This window comes from Balaenoptera acutorostrata, chromosome 9, assembly GCF_949987535.1.
Source record: "Balaenoptera acutorostrata chromosome 9, mBalAcu1.1, whole genome shotgun sequence".
In the NCBI taxonomy this organism is placed as follows: Eukaryota; Metazoa; Chordata; class Mammalia; order Artiodactyla; family Balaenopteridae; genus Balaenoptera; species Balaenoptera acutorostrata.
The window spans coordinates 10,426,989-10,451,630 of NC_080072.1; the positions used below are offsets into that span (position 1 = coordinate 10,426,989).

Genomic DNA, 24,642 nt, shown 5'->3' on the forward strand with positions numbered 1-24,642 from the left:
AAGAGCCAGGAGTGAGGACATCGTGTTGTTTTCCTCAGACCCTCCCCCTCCAGCCCTTTCCCAGTGATAGAGTCAGTGACCAGCTGAGATGGGAAGTATAGAGCAGAGGTTTGCAAATCTTGGCTATGCAGTAGAAACACCTTGGAAGCCTTTTTAAATGTACAGAATTGTTTTTGAATTCTTCTTAGAGTTTGATTTAGTGGATCTAGGGTTGAGCCCTAGATCTGAATCTATATTTTTAGAAAACCTCTTAGGCGATTCAAATGATGAGTCAAGTTTCAGAACGCTTGATGCAGAGATCTTTATGTATACCCCTGGAGCAGGGTTTCTCAAAGCGTGGCTCCTCATGGCAGCCACCGCACTACCTGGGAACGCATTAGAAATGTAAATTCTCAGGCCTCACCCATGGGTCCACTGAATCAGAAACTCCAGGGTTGGGCCCAGCAGTCTAGTTTAACAAGCCTCCTAGCTGATTCTGATTACAGCATGGTTTGATAGTTTGAGCATCACTGTTCTATATTCGAATGCTTTAGTATTAAATTGTTAGCTGTTAAAAATCTCAGCCTAGGCCCAACCAGACCAATTAAATAGGAAAATCTCAGGGGCAGGACCAGGCATGTTCCCCAGGTGCGTTTTAGCATAGAGTCATAGTTGAGGACCACTACCCTGGGGTAAGCTAGTGTAATTCTGCCTTGCTTTCCTTCCCCTTATGGAGTTGCCTTGTAGAATCCTTTCCTATCTTGGGTCTACTCAGTCTAAACCCAGAACCTTCTTTCCAGCCTGGCACTGGCCAACAACAGCACCCTCACCATTGGCACCATTGATGAGATCCAGAAGCTGCACATTCGTACAGTTCCCCTCTACGAATCTCCCAGGTGAGGGCAGGGTAGGGGAGCTGCAGGGGCAGGGGTGCCCTGGGGGTTGGTGTGGAGCGCCTCAGACTTCTCCTGAGGGGGCCCTGTTGTTCTGTACTTGTTCTACAGGAAGATCTGTTACCAGGAGGTGTCCCAGTGCTTCGGGGTCCTCTCCAGCCGTATTGAAGTCCAGGACACGAGTGGGGGCACAACTGCTCTGAGGCCCAGCGCCAGCACCCAGGTGAGGGCAGTGGACAAAGAAAGATGGTGTGAGAGCGGGGCAAACTGTTCTGTAAAGGCTCAGCTAGTAAATAGTTCTGGCTTTGCAGGTCATATGATCTCAGTCACAACTACTCAACTCTGCCATTACAAAGGCAGCCATAGACAACAGGTGGGCATAGCTGGGTTCCAATAAAACTTTATTATTTATTTAAGAAAAAAATTTTTAATTAATTAATTTATTTTTGGCTGCATTGGGTCTTCATTGCTGTGCACGGGCTTTCTCTAGCTGAGGTGAGCAGGGGCTACTCTTCGTTGTGGTGCATGGGCTTCTTATTGCGGTGGCTTCTCTTGTTGCGGAGCACAGGCTCTAGAGCGCAGGCTCAGTAGTTGTGGCGCACGGGCTTAGTTGTTCCGCGGTATGTGGGATCTTCCCGGACCAGGGATCAAACCCGTGTCCCCTGCATTGTCAGGTGGATTCTTAACCACTGCGCCACGAGGGAAGTCCCAAAACTTTATTAAAAAAAAAAAAAAAAAAAGTATGTATTTATTTATTTATTTGGTTGCCCTCGGTCTTAGTTGCAGCAGACAGGCTCCTTAGTTGCGGTTTGAGGGCTCCTTTGGTTGCGGCTTGCGGGCTCCTTAGTTGAGGCATGCATGTAGGATCTAGTTCCCTGACCAGGGATCAAACCCAGGCCCCCTGCATTGGGAGCACGGAGTCTTAACCACTGCGCCACCAGGGAAGTCCCCAATAAAACTTTATAAAAACAGGCAGTGAGCTGGATTTGGCGCCTTCATTAGAGGCTTGAGAAGAACTTTGAGTAAGCGTGGCTGTCAGTGATTTTGCTACTTGGTAGCCTTGCCTGATGAATAATTCCTTTTCTCTCAACATCAGTTTGGGTGCTTTGTGTAGGGTATTGGTAACAGTGCAGTATAATAGGTAAGAGCATGGGATTTGGAGTCTGGCAGAATTGGCTCCGAAGCTTATTGCTAGCGGCATGACCTTGGGCAACTTCAGTTTTCTCATCTGCAAAATGGTAACCACTATTACACAGTATGGGGCCGCACATCACAGACCCAATGGAGATGTTAGCTGATCGTTTTATTCCACGTATTCTCTGCCTTCCTTGCTCGCAGACATCTGTGGTATGGCTTCTTCCGTTAATCCAGAGTAGAAGGTCTTTACATTTTTCTTTTTATTTGCAGTGCTCTCCTGCTCTTCCCACGGAGAGAGGTGGAAGCCTGTCACTTTACTGGGGCGCCTGAGTTTCTCGCTTGTCGTAGCATCACTGTGTTAGTGCTCTCTAATGCCCTTGGATTCTGGCGGTGCTCTGGATTGCTGTGTCAATACCATATGGAACTTGGATCCTTAGCCTTGGTCCCTGAGTCCTCTTGGAAGCCCTCTGTTCTTTAGGCTCCATGCAAGCGGCCAGCCTTAAGGTTTCCTCGTTCAGACTCAGCCACTGTTCCCTGATCCTGCCTGATGCTCACTCTGTTGTTCCCAGCACCCGTTCTGCTTCTGAGAGGGGTGCTGTGTGTTCTCTCTGTTCCCAGGCCCTGTCCAGCAGCGTCAGCTCCAGCAAGCTGTTCTCCAGCAGCACAGCCCCTCACGAGACCTCCTTTGGAGAAGAGGTGGAGGTGCATAACCTCCTTATCATTGACCAGCACACCTTTGAAGGTGCAAATGAACTCTTTCTGTCATTTTGTACGTACGTCCTCCCTAAGCTAGGCTCTTCTGGGCTCTGCTGTATTCCAGAATTTGGTAGACACTGGCAGACCATCCTAGGAGGAGCAGAAAGGGGTGGGGCCTCTGAGTTGGCCATGAGTCCAGAGTGCTGGGCCTCCTCAGGTCAGAATAGGTTGGTGAGGAGACAGGAATAGCAGGAGACAGATCTACTTCGAGCCGAGCTGTGGGCCTCACAGAAGTACAGAAGCGTGCTTGCGTGGGGGTTGTCAGCCAGTCGCGTCTCTTCTCCTCCCTTCTAGTGCTCCACGCGCACCAGTTCCTGCAGAACGAGTACGCCCTCAGCCTGGTCTCCTGCAGGTTGGGCAAAGACCCCAACACGTACTTCATCGTGGGCACGGCCATGGTGTACCCTGAAGAGGCGGAGCCCAAGCAGGGTCGTATTGTGGTCTTTCAGTATTCAGATGGTAAGCGGACGCAGTCTCCGGCTTTTGAGAGATTTGGAACTGGGAAAGTAAGCAGACTCTTAGGTTTCAGTGTCAGTTACGCAGAAGAACTTGGGTTAATTGCTGTGACGTGAGACTCACGATGTTTCTCTTAAGCTCTTGATGATCTGAATGAGTTTTGGAGTATGTGAGCAGAGGCACAAATAAAATCTAGCACGTGTTTCTTCCTTTTTTACTCTTTGAAAGGAAGGAACAGTGGGGAGAGGTGAACTATGAATAAGAGAACCTGCCGACCAGAACGAGAGTTAGGAATCCTAGTAGGAATCCTAGGTGTGTTTCCCACTTGGCTGCTCAGCCTTTAAGGTCCTCTTCCCAGCGTCAGCACTTTGTGTTCATTTCTACATCTTTTCTCATCTCCCCTACTCAAGATGGTTCTAAAGACTAGCTGTCAGCCCCGAAATCTCAGATTAGATGGCTGAGATGGAATTTGGTCTCCATCTTGAGAGAGAGGTCTGGAGTCTCAGGGTGGGAGACACATCCTGAATGCTGTGTAGAATCACTGCACATTTGGGGTTCACACTTCCAGTGGTGGTTAACCCCAGTGTATACTGACTCTGTATTTCCTGCTTTCAGATGAGTGGTTTTGGGGGCAGGAATTAGAGCCAGAGGGGAAGCATGGGATTCTTTTGATTAGTTGAAGTGTGGGCTCATAAAGGAGACTTAAGAGTATCTTTTTTCCCCCAGGAAAACTACAGACTGTGGCTGAAAAGGAGGTGAAAGGGGCTGTGTACTCTATGGTGGAATTTAACGGGAAGTTGTTAGCCAGCATCAACAGCACGGTGAGGCCCCTCCCACTGGTGTCATGCTTTAGGCCTCACACCACTGTCCACAGAACATGTTTCCCTTGTATTTCTTGAAGCTGCACATGTATCACGATTTTAAGGATAACAAAGTAGTGAGTATGGAGGATGGGGTTGGGAATATGGGGAGCTGGGGTTGGACCGGACAGCAGATTTGGTTATGTGAAGCCCAATCGTATCATCCTAAGCGCTGCGGGAATTGAGAAAGGGGTAAGAGCTGTGGTCCCTGCGTTTAGAATGTGTCGTGACGTGAGAATATTTCATCTGTGTGGAACAAAATGAGCCAAACCGCATTATCCTGAGTACGTCCCTGAAATACTAGGCCTGTGAAATATGCCACTTTGCTTCTGGCATGACCCCACCTCCTCCCTTGCAAAAAAAAAATGAGTTTCATGGTCAAATACATTTGGGAACTGCTGTATCTTGTATCCTCTTCTTAGAAGCTTCATGGTGCATCTTATCAAAATAAAGGTTCTGAGAAGATCCAGAGTAGAGAGACATTATTTAAATACTTTAGATCGACATTCATTCAAGGAATATTAACTGAACACTTGCAGTATACCAGGCACTGTTTTGGTAGTTGGGATGTAGCAGTAGACGAAATGGACAAAGGGCTAGCCTTCTGGGGCCAGTGAGCAAATAGAATACATATGTGTACCCAGGACGATGAGAAATACATGGTGAGAAATAGAAACGGGGCAAGAAGCTGAAGGGGTACCAGAGCAAGCATGGCAGGTGGCGCTGTTTTGTCCCGTGGCCAGGAGGGTCTTGTTTATGCAGTGGCATTCGGGCAGGTTCCTGAAGGAAGGGAGGGAGCAAGCTGTGCCTCGGTCTGGGAGAAGACAAGTGCCAGGAGTCCGGGGCCAGCCTGCGCTCTGCGTGGGTGGGCGCTGCTGGGTGCCGGGGGATGAGTCCGAGAGGCAGCAGAGGGCCAGCACTTGCGGAACCTGATAGGCCGAGTGTGTAAGGACTTTGGGTTTTACTCTGAGGGTGATGGAGACCTCTAGAAGGTTCGAGCGAATGAGTGACATGACTGTAGTTATATTTTGAAAAGCTCATTGGGCATGCTGGAAAAGGTCGTAGGGGACCAAGGGTAGAGGCAGTGAGATCAGTTAGGAGGCTCTGGTGATGATCCAGATAGCAGTTGGTGGTTGCTGGGAGCAGGGTGCTGATAGAGGAGGTGAAAGGTAGTCAGATTCTGCAGATGTTAGTATTGAGGGGCTCTGGTGATGGATTAAAGATGAGGTGTGAGAAGGGAATAAAGGGCCAAGAGTTTTGGCCTGAGTAACAAAGATGGTGTTGCTCTGTACTGATGGGGGGAGATTGTCAGTGGAGCAGGTTTGGAGGGGAAAGGAAAACTGTTTCTTTACTCACAACACTTCTGATACCATATGTATGGGGTTTTTAATCCCTATACCAACCCGTTTTCCAACCAGGCGTCCTATAATTTAATTGAATTCTGATAATAGCCACCCAGCGTTAGTGTCAGACCTCACAGGTTTAAGGGCTCAGTCCCACAAGACTGTCCTTACTTCAAACCCCAGTCCCAAGTGGTCCCCAAACTTCTGTCTGACTTGGTACAAAGTCAGGGGTTCCCCAAATTCCCCACCCCCCTTAGGTTTGATAATTTGTTGGAAGGGCTCACAAAATTTGAAATGTTTACTTATATTTGGTGGCATATTACAAAGGATTTTATAAAGGATACAAATTAACAGCCAGATGGAGAGGTATGTAGGGCAAGGTCCAGAAGGGTCCTGCGGGCAGGAACTTCTGTCTTCGTGGAGTTGGAATGCACTACCCTTCCAGTATGTGGCTGTATTCACCAACTCAAGAGCTCTCTGAACCCCATAGTTTAGGGATTTTTATAGCTGCTTCTGTATATAGGCATGATCCATCATTAATTCAATCTCCAGCCCCTCTTTCTTCCCTGGAGAATGGGGGTGGGGCTGAAAGTTCCAAGCTTCTGTTCATGGCTTGGTCTTTCTGGTGACCATCCCCCATCCTGTAGCTATCCAGGAACCACCAAGAATTGCATCATTAGAACAAAAGACTCCTATCACCTAGGAAATTCCAAGGGATTTAGGAGCTCTGTGTAAAACATTCCTATTAGGAAATTACAAAGGTTTTAGGAGTTTTATGTCAGGAACGGGGGGCAGAGACCAAATGTATATTTCTTCTTATGTTGCAGTGGGGAAACCAGAGGTTTGGTTTTGAAAATGCTGTTTCAGTAGTCATCTCAGTGGAGATGTCAGGTAGGTAGGTGGATGAGAGAGGTGTGGGTTCTAGCAAGAAGCAGACTGGAGATCCCAGTGTGGCAGTTATTAGGTGGCATGTAAAGCTGAGAGTGGCGGAGATCACCTGAGATCACCTACCTGCTGAGAGTGGGTAGAGGAGAGATCTGAAGACTGAGCCCTGGGGCCCTCCAGCCTTTCAGAGTTGGGGCGAGAAGGAAGATCCAGCCAAACAGAGAGGAGGTGCCTAGTGAAGTAGGAGAGGAACCAAGAAAAGTGTTCTGGAAGCCATGGAAAGAAAGTATTTGAAGCAGGAGGGAAGTGATAAACTGCAAGTGCTGTCGGTGGGTCAGGTAACATAAGGATTGAGAAATGGCCATTGGTTTAGCTCTTTTGGTTGAGTGGTGGGGATGGAACCTGACTGAAGAGGGTTCGACCAGGACGAGGAGGCGAGGACAGCTAGGATTAGGAAACCCTTTCCAGGAGTTTTGCAGTAAAGAAGAGAGTAATAGGGTAGCTACAGGGGTATGTCAGCACAAGAGAGTTTTTAATTTTTTAAGTTAGGAAATACTGCTGCACATTTCTAGCTGATGGCAATGGTCCATTAAAGGAGAGTTGCTGGAGCCATGTTTTGAGTAGCTAAGGGGGCTCTAATGCACAGTGTTGGCTTCAGATGGTGGAAGCAGGTGGAAATCCTCCTTTGGTTGTGTCCATCTTCTGTGAAGTAGCTGAGAGGAAGGTTGGAAGACGAGGTATTAGAGTTTTTATTTATTTATTTATTTTTGGCTGCGTTGGGTCTTCGTTGCTACGCGCAGGCTTTCTCTAGTTGCGGCGAGCCGAGCGAAGGCTACTCTTTGTTGCGGTGCGCGGGCTTCTCATTGTGGTGGCTTCTCTTGTTGCGGAGCATGGGCTCTAGGTGCCCGGGTTTCAGTAGTTGTGGCTTGTGGGCTCTAGAGCTCAGGCTCAGTAGTTGTGGCGCACAGGCTTAGTTGCTCCACAGCATGTGGGATCTTCCCGGACCAGGGCTTGAACTCGTGTGCCCTGCAATCGCAGGTGGATTCTTAACCACTGCACCACCAGGGAAGCCTATGGTATTAGAGTTTTGAGGAGAGTGGAGGAGGTATGAATTTAAAATGAGACCAGTCATGCTGGTTGGTGGTTTTTCCTCAGCTTGTAGTTGAAAATTAGAATTTTACCAAAGTCTGTTTTTGTTGGGTGAGCATGATGGAGGGAGAGAGGGGCAAAGGAGTGGAGAATCCGTAAGACAAGGATTGTGGTGATGGACTCTGGGCATCTGAGAAGCAGTAAAACTGGGGACAGAAGATTCTGGAGTTATTTTTAATGACAGGCTCTTAAGGGGTGACCATAGGAATGGACAAGGTAGGTGGGGAAGAGGGGGTCAGAAAAGGACAGAGATCAGGGTATTGGAAGGATCTTCTCTATGAACATTGAAGTCACTAAGAATTACCAGGGTGTTATGTTAGGAGAGAGTGATGGCATGAGGGTGGAGATGTGACAGTGGGGCAGTTGTTTGGTGGTGTGAACTTGAGAACTGGCATGTTTAGGAGGAAGGCAGGATGCATGGAAGGCTGTCCTCCCTGCAGTCCCAGTGGTACGAGGGACAGTGGGAGAGAGAATAGCCCAGTTGAGAGGGCCACAGAGCCCTTTTGAAAGATCCACGTTTCAGTTAGACTGACAAGGGATCGGCTAGAGAGCAGGCTGCCTGTGACTAGTGAGCATGTATTCCAGAGGGTACAGTGAACAGATGCAGAAAGTGGGAGGGGTCAGATTATAAGACGTCCGTTGCTGTGTAATAGAAATATAGGAGCCACATGTGTAATTTTAAACTTTCTAGTAGCCACATGAATAAAAGTTCAAAGTAGGTGAAATTAATTTTAGTAATGTATTTTATTGAACCCAGTACATCTAAAGTGTTATTTCAACATGTAATCAATATAAAAAATTATTAGTGAGATATTTTACATTTTTTTTCATACTAAGACTTCCACATCTCGTGTGTAGTTTACACTTAAAGCACATCTCAGTTTGGGCTTGCCACATTTCAGGTATTTGTAGCCATGTGGCTAGTGGCTACCATATTGGACAGTGGGGATCTAGGACCTGTTGGGTTGAGAGTGGTGGTGTCTGACCTTGGTCCTGACTACCTCCACGGCAGAAAGGGAGGCTGGGAGTATGAAGAGGGGTGTGTGGGGTGTGTTCCCAGGAGCGTGTGGAGCTCTTGGCCTCTACTTTACTCCACTCTTGGAGGACTGGAGGCCCAGCCAGGCTGGGCTTACCCCAGTCTGGGGTGTTCTGGGCTCCCTTAACCCTGCCGATGGAGGTGTGGTAGCCATTGTAATTATTATGAATGACTCTTGGAGTGCATACCTGTGGAGCTAGGATCCTTTGGACACATCTCGAGAAATCATGGCTTAATATATTCTGTCCAGAGTGTCTGTATGTGCAGAGGCCATGGATGGGGCTGCCTGGACCCTGAAGGGTCTGCCAGGGCTGTGCTGTGCTGAGTATCTGTTCATCTGTCTGCTGATTCTAAAGCATCTTCATTCTTTTGGAGCTGTAGTTGTAACTGAAGAAGCATTGCTGTGGAGAAGAAACAAGGGGTATTTTTTTCCCTTTGGGTGGAGGGGTGGCCACAGACTCCAGTGCTTTAGAGTCCTTTAGCTTCTGTTGGACTTTCCCATGCTATTTTCTTTGCTCATTGGGTTCACATCAAAAGGTGCCAGGAATGTATGAATTTTGAGAAGGGGTTAGAAGAGGCAGTTTGTTGGGAGGTGATCTTGTTCCTTTCTGATCAGGAAATTGGAGATGGATCCTCTTTTTTCAGAGCGATTTCTGTAGGTCAGTTACCAAACTTCAGTCACAAAACCATCTCTTGTCACATGCATAGTATTACTTGCGTTACTGTTTACTTAATATTTTTCTTTACCCTGACTCATTTTCTTATATAAAGGAAAACTTTGTATTATTAGTTTCATGGGCTCATTCTATTTTCATTTTTCATAAATACATAATACTGAAATTAAAAACGTTCATGCAAGTTCCACACCAAACCACTTCACACCCCACATTGCACCTGGGTAAATGGTGCTGCAGATGGAGACTTAAGGAGGGTTCGGGCCCCTCGAGTTGACAGAAGTGCAATGCCTGTGTCAGGTGCGGCTTTACGAGTGGACGACGGAGAAGGAGCTCCGCACCGAGTGCAACCACTACAACAACATCATGGCCCTGTACCTGAAGACCAAGGGCGACTTCATCCTGGTGGGCGACCTGATGCGCTCGGTGCTGCTGCTGGCCTACAAGCCCATGGAGGGCAACTTCGAAGAGGTAGCGGGGCAGGGGGCAGACTGCTCCCTTAAGCTGCGACCCCGAGGGTGTTTCTTGGTGGTGAGGGAAAATCGAGCCCAGTGAGGGCAGAAATGTCGTCCCTGGAGCCTACATTCTACATCCATTAAGTGTTCTTAGAAACCCCCAGCGTGAGCTCTGAGTAGGCTCCGTTTCTGGGCTGAGTTGGCCAGAGACTGTGGGGAGAATCTCTCTGAAGGGGTGGTTGTTAAACACGGGGCAGGGCAGGCTCTTGGCCAAGTCCCAGCAATGGCTTCCATGCAAACTGCTGATTGTGTTTCCTTTTGTACCTTGTCTTTTTTAAGATTGCTCGAGACTTTAACCCCAACTGGATGAGTGCTGTGGAAATCTTGGATGATGACAATTTCCTGGGGGCTGAAAATGCCTTTAACTTGTTTGTGTGTCAGAAGGATAGGTGAGTGACCAGCTGTGGGTATGGTCTGCCGGGAATGAGGACGCCGGGTCCTCTCTCAGGCTCCGGTGCTCCTCTTCACAGAGGGTTAGGGTTTCCATGAGACAGGCAGGCCACAGAGGTGAGCTCTTCAGGCTGGATCCTCTGCTGTGGAGCGGGTGGGCTCACTGGGGAATCTGTCCGCTGCACGCAGTCCTTGTCGGGGCCCCATCGGGGGGACAGAAGTCTGGGTAGTGAGTTTCTCGCATTGCCTCGCAGCGCCGCCACCACTGACGAGGAGCGGCAGCACCTCCAGGAGGTTGGGCTCTTCCACTTGGGCGAATTTGTCAACGTCTTTTGCCACGGCTCTCTGGTCATGCAGAATCTGGGCGAGACCTCCACCCCTACACAGGGCTCGGTGCTCTTCGGCACGGTCAACGGCATGATTGGTAAGGGTGACCTCTGTGGGGCGCACCCCCCGTGCAGGCCTCCTTCCTGAGAGCAGCGTTCCCGTTCTGGGGGACGAGGGAGAGCAGGGTTTCGTGGCGGAGCCTGTGGCCAGCTCGTCCTTCCTCGTGCTGCTGCCTGGGCTGCCCTTGGCGGGCAGTGCCGGCTCTGCAGCTCCCTGTTCCCTTTGCTTCCTCAGGCCTGGTGACCTCACTGTCAGAGAGCTGGTACAACCTCTTGTTGGACATGCAGAATCGACTCAATAAAGTCATCAAAAGTGTGGGCAAGATTGAACACTCCTTATATCCTTCCCAGAGGTGCCCCGTTGCTAGGAAGCACGTTCTGACCCAGGCAGAGAGCTGCATTACTCTAAGCAGCCTCTGGAAACTGCTGTCCGTTTAGGAAATGTCTTGACTAGGTTCCCGTGGGGAACAGGCTTTTAAAAAACCTTTTCTTATGGAAAATTTCAAACACAATAGTGGAGAGAACAGTGTAGTGAATCCCCATGTACTTATCACCCAGCTTCACTGGTTCATCTTGAAAATGTACATTTTTGTTCTTGAAATGTGTCTGCCTCTGGCCTTTCTGGTGTTGCTTGTCAAACGTAAGTTTAGATCACAACTTCGGAACATCCTTTCAGAGATCTTGTTGGAGGCAGTAGTGTCTGAGGACCCTCACTAGAGAGGCTAACGGAAGAAGAGGGGAAAAGCAAGGAATGTGCAAACTCCAGAAGCCCAAGGATCAGCCCCCGTGGGACACTTAGGATCCAAGTACTGCTGGAAGTTTGTTTATTACGGGAGAGAGACAAGGAGCCTGAGGGAGGCGGGAGGGGCGAGGGGCTCCTGCTATGAGTCTGTGAGGGAAGAGGGAGGCTGATGGGTTGGTTTTTGCCACAACCCGCAGGACTTTCGGCACATGTCTTGTCTTACTGAGCCTCTGTTTGTTTGTTTGTTTGTTTATTTTTGGCTGCATTGGGTCTTCATTGCTGTGCACGGGCTTTCTCTAGTTGTGGCGAGTGGGGGCTACTCTTTGTTGCGGTGCGCGGGCTTCTCATTGTGGTGGCTTCTCTTGTTGAAGAGCACGGGCTCTAGGCGCGTGGGCTTCAGTAGTTGTGGCTCGCGGGCTCAGTAATTGTGGCTCGTGGGCTCTAGAGCGCAGGCTCAGTAGTTGTGGCACACGGGCTTAGTTGCTCCGCGGCATGTGGGATCTTCCCGGACCAGGGCTCGAACCCATGTCCCCTGCATTGGCAGGCGGATTCTTAACCACTGTGCCACCAGGGAAGTCCCGAGCCTCAGTTTATTCTGTGAAGGTCAAGGCTAGACTTAAAGAGTGGTTCTTCCCAGGCAAGCATCCAGTTCACATGGAGCACTTGTAAAAAAAAAAAAAACATCCATACACGTCCAGGCTCTGAACTAAGAGTCTTATCTGTATTTTGTTTTAATCTGTATTTTTTTATTTTTAAATTTGTTTTGGCCTCGCTGCACGGCTTGCGGGATCTTAGTTCCCCAACCAGGGATCGAACCCACGCCCTCGGCATTGAAAGCACAGAGTCCTGACCACCGGACCACCAGGGAATTCCCTGTATTTTTTAAAATGTTATTTTGACGATTACTCCAGTTAAGAACCATTGGATGAGGTAATAGCTTATAGGTCTTTGAAATTCTAAAACTGTCCCAAAAGCCGTGTGATTTTTAGTTGAAAATGTTGTTTCCTGTTTATTCTGGTGATTGTTTTAGATTGTGGTCTTGTGCACCTTGTGTAGAGGTGCACCTTGTGCAGAGGTGGGGGTGACTCATAGTAAGGGTACTTATTTCCAGATAATTGGCACTTTCCTTAACTCACCTGTCCACCTGGAGATCCTTTCATACTGAACGGAAGACAGAACCAGCCACAGGCTTCATCGACGGGGACTTGATTGAGAGTTTCCTGGACATCAGCCGGCCCAAGATGCAGGAGGTTGTGGCAAACCTGCAGGTGAGCTGCTCAGGGTTTAGCTCTGGGCCAGTTTCTCAAGTCCCTTGCAGGGCCGGGCATACCAGGAGGCCGGCAGAACTCCGGGGCCTCCCCTCACTCGGTCCCCACGTGCTAACGGCCCTTTTCAAGTTGTCTTCTACCCACACGGGAAGGTGGGGTCCAAGGGCAAGGAGATAAAGCTGAGGCTCGTGGGTTCCCCCATCAGGCACCAAACACTGTAACTTTAGCAACGAGGGCACATTTGGGCATGTCTGGGATCTCTGGCAGACCCATAGGAAGGGGGCAGGGTCAGGATCCTGTAGGGAAGAGAAGTTTCCATGGTGCTGGGGTTTGGGGCATTGCCTACTGGACATGGTGCCTCTGGGGGAGTATATACTGGGTGGCAGGCTCCGGGCAGCTTTGCTGTCAGCCGACTTTGCTGACCTGAACCCCCAAGGAGAGGTGTGGGCTTCCGACTGTGAGTCCTTCCTCCCTGCCATGGCAGTGGTAGAATGGGGCGCCTCCCTTGTGGTGGGCATCCCCTTCCCCAGGGGAGGGAGAGCACCCTCTCGGCCCTCACAGCCTCTCCTCCTGCCCGTTCCTCGTTGCAGTATGACGATGGCAGCGGAATGAAGCGAGAAGCCACCGCAGATGACCTGATCAAGGTTGTGGAGGAGTTAACTCGGATCCATTAGCCGAGGGCAGGAATCCCCTTTCCCAGGCCCTCTCTGAAGGCTTTGCCCGCCTGCTCTCCTCCTCCTCCCCTGCCATTGTCTCTTGGTCATGGGAAATCTTTCCCTAGGCCAGCTGCCCTAGAATCCACGGCCTACCTGTGTGGAAACAGGGATTTTGTAGAACTAAAACCAGTTCGCTGGAGACCTGGGAAAGGGCTGAAGGTGAAATATTTTCTCCCTGGATTTTTACCAGTCTCACATGATTCCAGCCATCACCTTGGGCCACCAAGCCTTGATTGGTGTAGCCAGTTGTCGTCCTTCCAGGGAGCAATTTTGCAGCTCTTTGGCTGAAAGGAAGCTCTGTGTGTGTGTGTGTGTGTGTGTGTGTGGTGTGTGTGTGTGTGTGTGTGTGTGTGTCTCCCACACTCATGCATTGTCCTCACTATCTTTTTATTTAGGTTGGGGGTGTGGGGAGGTTGTGGGTAGCAGGGAGGAGGGGCGGGAGGGGTTCGTCGTCTTTGAAATGAGAGCTTCCTTTGCTTTCTTCTGTTGCCTCTGAGAGCTTTGGTCTGGAGGGCTGACCACCAGACACTGGGCTGCTTGAGTATAAAACCTGCAGATGGTGGATGATCTCCAAGCCACAGCCTTTTTGTCTCTGGGGAACTGCCTTCTTCAGAGGGAAGGAGGTGGGGGGACATGAATTGGTGGTGTAGTTTCTGAGTTTTACCTAATAAAGTAGAGTCTAAGAAGAAGGATCCATTTGTTTCTGCTTTTCTTCCCCTGCTTGGCTCTCCAGCATCCCAGTCACTCTGTGCCCAGTTTACTGCAAGCTCCATCCCCTCCTTCACAGCCACTGTAGCAGTCCCTTGTCCTTGCTGCTGGAACATTCCTTTCAAGTAGTGAAATGTCATCTGTCCATTTCCTTTGTCAGGTGGTCGCTCTTGGTGGGATCCCAAGGATGATGGATGTCAGGTTTTTGAAATTCAGTGGTCTTTGGTTGCCCTTGACTCTGTAGTCATCGTTTGATTCCCAGGTGCCTGTGTTAGTAATGTGCGGGGCCTGGGGGTTGCTTGGCCTGCCTTTCCTTATGTCATTTTACAGCCAGTTGTATATGGAACATTCAGCCAACTAGCTCCCCAGGCACTGCTCCTCATGCACTGCCCAGCTTCCTGTTGCCACATGGGCTTTGGATTCTGATTTTATTTCTTCTGGTTTAATTGAGTAAACCTTTGGTGCCTTAGGTTTGAAAATACAGGAGTAGGGCACATTTGGGGTTCACCCTTCTATCCAGCACACAGAGCCTGTCTTCTTTCAGCTCAGTGGGTCAGAGTGTCTGGGCCCATATTTCCACCAGTGATCCAGTGGGAATAAAGGCTTCTCTGTCCCAACAGTGGAGCAGGGTTGATCCCAGGCATATTGGCTGGCTCCTTTAAGACCAGCCTTTGATACAGTGTCAGGAAAATTGTGGTTTCAAGTTCAAACTGTGGTTTTGAGAGATTCTAGCTTAAAAGGAAAAGAGCAAGGAAGCATCTCTGCTTTGGGGGTCTTCCGGAGTGAGTTTCCTTCCCTGGAGGCATTCCTTGTGTTTCTTTACCGTTCTTTTCCCATTACTCTCCTGGGGTTTCTGAGGGTGGAGGATAAGGGTCTTAGGGGAAAAAATAATCATCTCTCAAAAACCACAGTTTGAACTTGAAACTCAACACTGTGATTTGAATTCTTCAAGTCATGGTTTGAATTGAAAAGGCCTGCCCCCATGCCAGAGACCAGCTTTAATGAGGCAGGCAAGCAACGGTCTCCAGATTGTGATTATTTAAAAAATTTAATCCTAGATGGGAGGATTGACTATAAGGTGCCACGGTCAGAAAAACAGAATGTGGTGGGATTATTATTCTGATGCTTTTCAGTGGTCTGACCTGCAGCCACGGAGACCTGCTACGTTCAGTAGAAGGTTATTACTTAACCAGTGGCTTCAGTCTTGACTTTGGAAACTGGAGTCCTTGCAGTTTTTTGTTTCCTACAATCTTGGGTATATTCACTCTGGATTGAATTCCAGCAATCCTTTGGAAACTGATGTTCTACTGCCACACTCCCACATCCCCTCTTAAAACCATTAATCACCTCTCCCAGGGTGAAAGGTTGCCTTTGGAGCTTTGCTACAGCCAGCTGGAATGGCTCCTTTCCATGTAGGCGCTGATGAGCTCGCCTCACTCCAGGCCTCTGCACGAATGGACCTTTGGGAGAATAATAGAAACACTGACTCATCACATGACCATGTGGAAGGGTCACAAGCCAGAGGCCTTCTTTCTACAGCCAACAACAACGTGAATCCTCCGCCCTCGGTGGAGGGTCCCTTTTGTAACTGAGAAGCCACAAGCCACAGAACTGGGGAGGAAACACTGAGGAACTAATAAGCACCCAAACTAGTCCTTGAAGATGAATGATATTAAGTGAGCGACTCTCAGGGTCCAAACTTTGAGAAGCCTCAAGGGCAAACAAGCCAAAAGACAAGAAAAACAGAAAATGGTGAAAACCAAACTAAAGACACAAACTTGATGTGAGGAGCAAGGTGAATGCCATAAGGTCAAAGAAATGGGAAATGAAAGAAATGTCAGGGGCTGTTTAGAAAGTTTCTTTCAAAATTCACTGGTAGGAATTTAGTCTTAAATGTCCTGAGCTCCTCCTCCTGAGGGTAGATGAGGATTTTCTTTAAGCACAAACTTGCATCTCAGTCATTGCAGCTGCCCACTGACCAATACGGAGCAAAGCCTGCCAGAGTTACAGGGGTGAGATATGGAGGGCTTGGGGCACCATAAAGTAGTCGAGTTCAGAATGGAGAAAGCCGAGGTGTGTGGAAGTGTGAGAGAAGATGGCACAAGGAGTGACAGGTGTGTAAAAGGAACCTTGTCCTGTGTAAATGAGTTAAGAACTTGTGGGTAGCTTCTAGGGCCAGGAAGAATGAGTGGTGGTCTATTTGACATTGAGTGGTGATCTAGATAGGAATGATAAGGGCAGTGGTGCGATAGATTTTGCGGGCTCAAGTGAAGGAAGGGCTTTGTTTATCCCTATTGAATAATTCAGGGCTAGATTTCTGACTCTGGACCTTGAAGGTGGGCATTGAAGTACTTTGTAAGTGACAGGAATGCAGTCTGAGCGGCAGAGGGGGAAAGTGCACCTTTGGATGTTTGAGATAAAAAGGAAAGACGGCCTGAGGGTCCTTAGGACTCAGAATGGACATAAATATGGAAGTAGCATTCATCTCAAGATACGGAGGATTTTGGCAACCTACTTGTTGAAAATGTGTTACTTAGATGGGTCAAAACTAACAAGGTGAGATAACAGCCCTAAAGTGAACATCTGCAAAAACTCAACCACAGAGGTTAAGGTAAGGAGATCGGCTTAGTAGCTTGTGTTTAATAACAAAGACATGACAACAAAAAGCATCTGAGGCTTCCCTTTACTGTAAACTTTGTTATGAACTAACAGCATCATGGGGTTGCCAGAAAAGCCAGGTAATATTAGACTGTGTTGATAGAAGTATGGCATCTGGAAGGAAGGAGGCAAGAGTCCAGACCACTGTTGGCACACCATGTTCATTTGTGGCCACCAGTGTTAAGCACCTTAGTGACAGGCTGAGGTACCCAGTGGGGACTGCAGAGGTAGAACCAAAGGAACTGGGGTTATTCAACTGGGAAGAAAAAACACTTCCTAACAAATGGAGTTATTCAAAATTGGATTGGGCTGCCTTTTGATAGGTCTTCATCCCTGGAAGTGTTTAAGCAAAAGCTTGACTGATGGGGTCTAGGCGTCTAGGGAAGGTACCTGCACAGAGCTGAAGGTAGAATTTAGTCAACCTTTCAGCTTTCTCCCAGCTGGATGATCCTGATTTTCATCCGCCACCTGCTCACCACTTCCCTGCCTACCATCCCTGACTGTGGCCTGAGGCAGCTACAGAAGGGGACAAGGAGGAATCTGTGGGTTCAAGACTCTCTAGTGCCCCCTGACCAGGGAGCAGGTGGACCCACTGACCGGCGCACCCAGGGTTAGGGTGCAGACCTGTTGGCAGGCTGGGGGCCGGCCTAGAAGTGCTCAGCAGCGAAACGACCCAGCGTCCCACCTTGTACAGCACAGTCATCTCCGGATCCACCTAGACCAGCAATGACCGGGGCGCGCAGCCTCCTGCTCCAGCCTTGTTCCCGGAGTCCCTTTCCTCCCCGGGCTTCAGTCTGACGCCCAGAGCCCTTCGCAGGAAGCCGACTCCCAAACCCGGGCAGGGGGTGTGGGCCGAGGACGAAACCCCGCCCCCAGGGGTCCCTGATCTTTGCCCCCGCCCCGGGCTCAGCGCCTCCCCTGATGGCCACCGGCTGGCGGGCGGTCGCCTTTGCCTTTTGTGTGTTTTCGTTCCGAGGTGCCAGAGACCCCCCGCCCAGCCGCGTCCCCTCGCGGCCCCGTGCCCCTCCTCTCGGCGTCCCCAGCCCCCCTGCTCGGCTCCGCGTGCCAGCTCGGGGCTCGCTGGTTCGCTCCCCGCGGCTCCAGGAGGAGGGGCGAGGGCCGGCAGCCCCCTCCCCCGCGCGCGGCGCCAGAGCCTAGCCGAGCCGGGGGGACGCGCCGCCGCCGGTCATGTGGGCCGGACTGCTCCTCCGGGCCGCCTGCGTCGCGCTCCTGCTGCCGGGGACCCCGGCCCGCGGCTACACCGGGAGGAAGACGCCCGGGCACTTCGGGGCCGAGAGGTAAGCGCCCCGCGCCCGTCCCCTGCCCCTCCGCGGGAGCGCTACCGGCGCGGTGCGGGGAGGCGCGGAGGGGCGTCCCGGAGCTGCGGGTTGGGCGCCCCCCTGGGCCACTGTCCGCGCGCGGGCGCAGCCCAGGAGGTCCGGACAAAGGGACAGCAGCTTGTGCTCTGGGCGGGTGCCCGTTCTGCGCCCCTGGCCGCGGCTGTCCTGATTGGGATCTGGCCGGGGGAACGGAGATCCAGGCGCTAGGTGAGCCGCTCTGAGTCCCGTGGAGCCCCGACCCCTGGCGAAGGGACCCCGGGACGTGCCACCTGGTCTCCGGACTGGCTGGCTTTCGCTCCCGAACGTGCCCGTGGCTCTGCCTAGACAGTGCCTGGCCTGCCTCGCGGCTCTGCCCGCTCTGAGGCTGGGGGCTTTCCCTGTGTCCAGGCTCTGCGCACGCCGTGGACCTTGTAGCCGCCGGGGTCTCTCTGGGTTATGTTTCGGTTTCCGCCTGTGTGTGCGCGCGGTCGGGGGTTGGGTGTTTTGCCCCTTTGCTCTTTCCCGATTGATGTCGCCCTCCCCTAGCGTTTCCTCCCGGCGGAGGCCGGGCCGCCGCGGGCCGAGCGCGTGTGTGCGTGATGCTCCGAGCGAGGGAACACGGTGTCAGCGGGCGGCCTGGCCCGCGGCCACGGCCTCGGGGGCGCGCAGGGGGGCGGCCCCGCCAGGCTCGCAACTCGCACGTGTGTTCCGCAGCCACCGCCAGTTCCTGCTCAGATCTGCCCGGCTCCGCGGCGTGTCAGAGCCTTCCTGCCTGCCACCTGTCCCCCGTCACCGCCCGCCCTAGGCTCCTTGGGGCGCTCTGGCGGGGGCTCGGCCCCTGCCCACCTGAGGGTGAGGCTCCACCAGCCTCCCGGGAATCCTTCCATCTGCCGCTTTGGTGGCACTCCTGTCCCTCTGAGAGCCCCATCTGAGGAGTAGGAGCTGCCGGCTTCTCCTTCCCAGGCTGCTGCCCTAATCGCTCCAGCGAGGGCAGCGGGTGAGACATCCCTGCTGCATCCCCCACCCCCTTCCAGGGCCCCTTCTTCTGTGATGACTTCAGAGAGTGAAAAGGCTCTTGGAGGCTCCAGGGACGGTTTTCTGCAGACGTTTCTGTTTTGCCATGTGCCCTGAGTTTCCCTTTCTAGACTATTTGTCACTTCTGACACAGATTATTCTCCCGCAGAGCCGACTGGGTCTTTCCATTCACGTCCCCAGTGCCTGCTGCCGTGCCTGGCACATCATGGGTGCTCCATAGACTGCCTGACTGGCAGCATCAGCTTCCAAACACGGGTAGAACACAGTTGGGAAGGGTTTTCTTTTTTTAAAAAAATTAATTAATTAATTAATTTTTGGCTGCGTTGGGTCTTTGTTGCTGCGCGCGGGGGCTACTCTTTGTTGTGGTGCCCAGGCTTCTCATTGCGGTGGCTTCTCTTGTTGTAGAGCACTGGCTCAAGGAGCTCGGGCTTCAGTAGTTGTGGCATGCAGGCTCGGTAGTTGTGGCTTGCGGGCTCTAGAGCGCAGGCTCAGTAGTTGTGGCCCACAGGCTTGGTTGCTCCGTGGCATGTGGGATCTTCCTGGGCCAGGGCTCGAACCCGTGTCCCCTGCATGGGCAGGTGGATTCTTAACCACTGCGCCACCACGGAAGTCTCTGGGAAGGGTTTTCTTGTCCCTATTCTTTTGCAGCAGGATTCCCAGTTCAAACCAGGCTGGACTTCATCATCCTCTGCCCAGCCCATCCCAGAACCAGTTCTAGTCATCGTCTCTGTCCCCCTCCAGGCCCAAGCACATGCAGCTCCTGTCTAGAACCTTCCTCCATTCTCACCGGCTGCTCCTATTCTCTCTCCAGCCTCAGCCTAGGAAACCTCCCCTGAGCTCCTTGGGCCTCCATAGCCTGTAACGTTCTGGCACTTGTCACGCTATGTTGTTATACCTGGTTCCTTGTCCGCCCCTTGAAGGTGGGGAAAGTGGCTTGTTCGTGGCTGGACTGCCTCACCCAGTCTCGAGCACACTGGATTCCCCTTCACTCCTTTGGGCAGCTCACCAATGCCCCCTCCCCCATCCCAGAGATGTCACCTGGGGAATGACTTCTCTCCAGCTCCCCCCTTTCTCTTTTCGGTTGGCTTCCCTTCTCAACCTTTCCCTCAACAGCCATTTATTAAGCACCTATGGTGTGCCAGGCGCTACCCTTGCTGCGGAGTTGAAGAAAATAGATGGAGCCCCTGTCCTCAGGGAGTGGTAGGGGAGCCAGGCAATGAACAAACCAACAAACTAATAAGTAATTTAATGTCCCAGGAAGTAAGTGTTATGAAGCAGAATAAAGCAAGGTAAGGGTGGACAAGTAGGGCCTCTCTGAGAAGGTGACATAAGCAGAGAGACCTTTTACAGGAGTGGGGGAGCTGTGTGTGTCTGGGGAAGAACCTTCCTGACAGAGGGGACTGCAAGTGCAAAGGCCCTGAGGCAGCCATCCCTGCGGCTCTTCATCCATTGCTGTCTTCTATCCTCAGCTCTTAGACCCTCTTTGCTCTGTGTCCACGGGGCAGGCATCTGTAGGAGGCTAGTGTCTGTTCTCTTATACCTTTGTCTTTGTCCTGCCTCCAGAAGGGACTGACTGTCTGAGTCATTTTTCTATGGAAACTTCCCATTGTCCTCCCGGGGAGTGGGAGTGGAGGAGGTCTCCAGAACTGTTTGTTGACTGACGTACTGACTGGCTGGGAGGCTTTCACTGCCCAGTAGGTGAATCCTCCCCTTGGTACAGAATGTGGAAGGTGCTCTCTCCTCTCTTGCAGACGCCGGCTGGGCCCCCACGTCTGCCTTTCGGGGTTCGGGAGTGGCTGCTGCCCTGGCTGGGCGCCCTCCATGGGCAGTGGACACTGCACCCTTCGTAAGTGCCTGTCCCCGTGCCCCAAATATCCTCCACAGCAGGGCGCTCATTCCCTGGGCTTGCCTGAGGGACAGACTGGGGGCCCCAGTCCCCACTCCCTCGCCTGTCTTTATCCTCTCAGCCCTCTGCTCCTTTGGCTGCGGGAGTGGCATCTGCATCGCTCCCAATGTCTGCTCCTGCCAGGATGGAGAGCAAGGGCCCACCTGCCCAGGTAACTGGGGGCGGGCAATGGCTGATGGGAAGAACTCTATTTACACTGAGAATGTGCCAGGCACTGGGCAATTGTGCCCTAGCATATCATTTTCAAACAACCCTATTAGGTAGACATTCTCATTCCCATTTTATAGATGATGAAACTGAGGCACAGAAGCTAGTGTCTCGCCCAGGGTTACATGGCCAGCAAGTGGCAGAGCTGAATTTAAACTCAGGTCTGTTTGCCTCCAGAGCCCCCTTCCCAGCAGAATTTAGGAGGAGCCGGGGAAGGCGGGGGCGGCTGGGACCGTGGAGTGGCGCATGCTCACAGGTGCGGTGCCTGTTTCAGAAGCCCACGGACCCTGTGGGGAGTACGGCTGTGACCTCACCTGTAACCATGGTGGCTGTCAGGAGGTGGCCCGAGTGTGCCCCGTGGGCTTCTCGATGACAGAGACAGCTATCGGCATCAGGTGTACCGGTGAGAGGCGTGGGAGCAGCGAGGAGAGGGAGGGCGGGAATGAGGTCTCTTCCCTGTCCTCCCAGGATGGTCTCCGGAGAGATGCCAGAGCAAAGCTGAGCCACGAGCAGCTCTGAAGTTTAAGAGTGGGCAGGCAGGCAGGCAGGCAAACACAAGAAATATGCCCCTTCTGCTATCTCACAAATACTTATTGAGCACACCTCATGGACCGGGGACTGAGCTGGGACTGGGGTTACGAGGGCAGTCCCTGCTCTTATGTTACTTCAGAATGTGAGTCAGGGAGACAAGTTAAGGACAATGACAGTCCCCCCATAATGGGGCCATCACCTGTGGAGTGCACAGTGCCAGGGCCCACAGGGGCACAGGGAACCGGACTGGAGGTGGGCTTGACCGCGAAAAGCCTCCCTCAGGAAAGTGACATTTGAAAGATGAGCCAAGAGAAACTCAATAGTTATTTTGTAAAAGTATTATTGGTTCACGATTTTAAAAATTTCCTATGCACAGTCTGTTACTGTCCCCAGAGGCAGCCACGGTGACCAGTTTCTTACCTATCTTTCCAGAGAGCTTGAAAGCCTTTTTTAATTTTTTTAATTTGGATTTTGTAAAAATAACCTTTCTTCCCCTGAATATAAAAGTAAAAAATAACTTCTTTTGGAACATTTGGAAAGTAAAAGAAGGGTAGAAAGGTGAAAATAAACCTGTCCCAGAAGTCCCTACCCAGAGATATTAGTTACTAAAATGAAGTTATTTTTTTCCCTGCCCTGTCCCCTGGGTGTGTAGGTGTTTGTGAGTGTGTATGACTGTGGGTATATGTGTGTCAAGCATGCCTATTTGTCTGTTTTATAAAATTGGGATCGTACCTTATCTATAGTTTTCGTTCATTATTTTCCTCACTTAACTTTGTCTTGGGAGTAGGAAATAGTCCTTATAACATCATTTTTTTTTTTCAGATAAACTATTATAGGTTTATTTAGAACTTAATTCTCACCTTGAGTATGCAAAATGCAAACTCCACAAAATGTTCATTTTTTTACTTTGTAGTTTACAAATATACAAAATAGATGTTTGCTTAAATTTATATTACATATTTATTAGGGCAAGGAACTATATAGAAAAAAACATTTGTTCTGCTTAAGGCATACTTGGGAATAAACCATTGTACAAATTATTGCACATCTGAAACCACAGTGCATAACAGACTGTCTGCATAAAAAGGTTAAAGTAAACCATGTGTATTTACCCGACTTAGGTCATAAATGTAGATCGGAAGACAAAAATAGATTTTCCTTGTCAAAGTATGCAGCAGTTTGAGAACTTTGGCCTCATTTGGTACCTTTAGAACCAGGACTCACCAAGCACCATCGTTTAGGCTATTAATACACATTTTCTGTACCTGAATTTCTTCCTCTTCTTCTAAGATCGTAATAATGGCTTTTAGAAGGCAAGGAGAATACAAGGTGATCTTTATGCTTATATTGCATTGAAACAATTCAAGGGATTCTGGTCTTCCCTCCCCCCACCTCACGGATCTAATTTATACCCTGATATCCACAACTTCCAGTCACCCCCTTGGCGTTTTGTAAGTCCAGGAATATATATTCAAGTTGGATTTAGAATTGGAATGATAGAAGATCCAGTCACAGACCCCATCTGTGCTTTGTTGTTTGATTTCCTCATGTCTCCTGATCATCCATTCACAAGTTGATTTGTTGGGAACTTGACCATGATTGTAGTGCTTTCCGGCTGGGTTCCTCCCCTCACTGGGAAGACAGTGTGAAAGGTAAAAAATACTGAATTCTCGTCTGGCAGTGTGGGCCATATCCACTGTTTGGGGATTTTAAAGTGCCTCTTCATGTGTAAGGCAAGGTGGTCCGACCTCGAAAATGCCCGGTCGCGCTAATGGCGCTGGAAGGGGCGGTGCCCAGTATGTTTGCCGTAGTGCCTGGTCAGTTCATCTGAGCGGGCAGATTTCCACCCACGGCCGTCCTAGTCACAGTGGTAAGGTTTCTCACCTGTGTGGGTTCGCAGGTGTGCCTTGAGATGAGAACTTTTCTGGGGCCACGACCTTCTCCCCCTCTTTGGCTTGGGCTCCTCCAGCATGCAGGAACCGGGTGGCATGAGCTCTTGGTAATGGAGCGGTGGGACCTGCGGCTGCATCTGGTCGGGCAGGAAGGGAGGGTAGTTGGGCCCGGGTTGGGGATGGAAGCCCGGGGGTAGTGGCAGGGCAGGATGACAGTCCCTGCTGCTCAGCATACAACATCATTTTGAACGGCTGCAGATGTAGCTGCTATAATCTAAGTACCCAGTTCTGTGCTATCCATCCTTAGCTTGTCTGCAGTGTTTCACTGCTACAAATAATGCTGCGATAAAGAGGCTTCTTGTCAGCCCCTCTGACTATTCCCAGAAAGAGAACTATTGGGTCAAGGGTCCCATGAAGGAGTTTTGGTGCTCTCCCCCCCAGCCCCTTCCAGAAGGTTGAAGTACTTTGCAGACACACTTCTCATTGCAGAGGCAAACTGGACCAAGGAAAAGCCAGAGACCAATGTCAAAGCAAGTGCAGGGAAGTGGGGCCCTGGCCACCATCACAAGGGGCCCAGTGGGATCGGGTGAATCAGGGTGGGCTTCTGAGAAGTGGTGGGTGTGGTCCCAAAGGTACCTGCTGTGGGAAGAGCAAGAAAGGAGAATGGAGGTGACCAGCAGGCATGGGGGCCAGGGGGTGGGAGGGAGGCTCAAGTGGGCAGAGTAGACTGGAGTGGGCGGAGCTGACCTCATAGGTCCTTATGGTTCTGAGATAGGAAGGGCTGCCTTGAAGATCTGTCTCCCAGCCCCCCTCCCCCCTCAGGCCTGAACCTCCCTAAAGCACTACTTGGATCCAGTCATCCCACCCTGGGCAGAAGCCTCGGGACTCCTTTGCGCTCTATTGCTGAGCCTTTACCCACCACCTCTCCAGCTCGGCCTCCCACTGCCCCGATGGGAACCTGAGCTTCAGCCAGACTGGGCCCCCGGCGGTCCCTGTGCTTCCCAGAAGCTTCTCAGACACTCTTCACTCTGTGGGCCCCCCTCCTGATGCCTCTTGGTCCTCTCAGCCCACCTCTCTTCCAGCACACACCTGCTGTGGCCGGGCAGTCCCTGGTAGGGCGCATACCGCCGGCCGCACGCGGGCCTCTCGTGGGTGTGTGTCGTGGCTGTGTGTCGTGGCTCCTATGTTCTCAGGCTGCAGC

General features: G+C 51.1%; 2 protein-coding genes across 7 annotated transcripts in view; both read left to right on the forward strand.

Annotated features, from left to right (window-relative positions):
- The window catches only part of DDB1 (damage specific DNA binding protein 1), a 31,271-nt gene extending 17,394 nt beyond the window's left edge, over nt 1–13,877 (forward strand). Inside the window, exons 17-27 of the mRNA XM_007174450.2 lie at nt 780–875; nt 984–1,095; nt 2,628–2,751; nt 3,060–3,224; nt 3,948–4,042; nt 9,469–9,639; nt 9,963–10,072; nt 10,328–10,497; nt 10,695–10,797; nt 12,346–12,469; nt 13,060–13,877. Coding sequence (XP_007174512.1) covers nt 780–875; nt 984–1,095; nt 2,628–2,751; nt 3,060–3,224; nt 3,948–4,042; nt 9,469–9,639; nt 9,963–10,072; nt 10,328–10,497; nt 10,695–10,797; nt 12,346–12,469; nt 13,060–13,143 — 1,354 coding nt within the window. The 3' untranslated portion in view covers nt 13,144–13,877. The remainder of the gene's footprint in view (nt 1–779; nt 876–983; nt 1,096–2,627; nt 2,752–3,059; nt 3,225–3,947; nt 4,043–9,468; nt 9,640–9,962; nt 10,073–10,327; nt 10,498–10,694; nt 10,798–12,345; nt 12,470–13,059) is intronic.
- Nucleotides 13,878–17,721: 3,844 nt separating this feature from the next.
- Nucleotides 17,722–24,642, forward strand: part of VWCE (von Willebrand factor C and EGF domains) — a 29,942-nt gene continuing 23,021 nt past the window's right edge. For 5 of the 6 annotated variants that reach the window (XM_057553960.1, XM_057553961.1, XM_057553964.1 and 2 more), the window contains exons 1-4: nt 17,722–17,849; nt 20,657–20,751; nt 20,873–20,962; nt 21,293–21,421. In XM_057553960.1, coding sequence (XP_057409943.1) covers nt 17,740–17,849; nt 20,657–20,751; nt 20,873–20,962; nt 21,293–21,421 — 424 coding nt within the window. In that variant the 5' untranslated portion in view covers nt 17,722–17,739. Of the gene's footprint in view, nt 17,850–17,933; nt 18,099–20,656; nt 20,752–20,872; nt 20,963–21,292; nt 21,422–24,642 lie in introns of those variants that run through there. The other variant, XM_057553962.1, reaches the window with a different exon arrangement.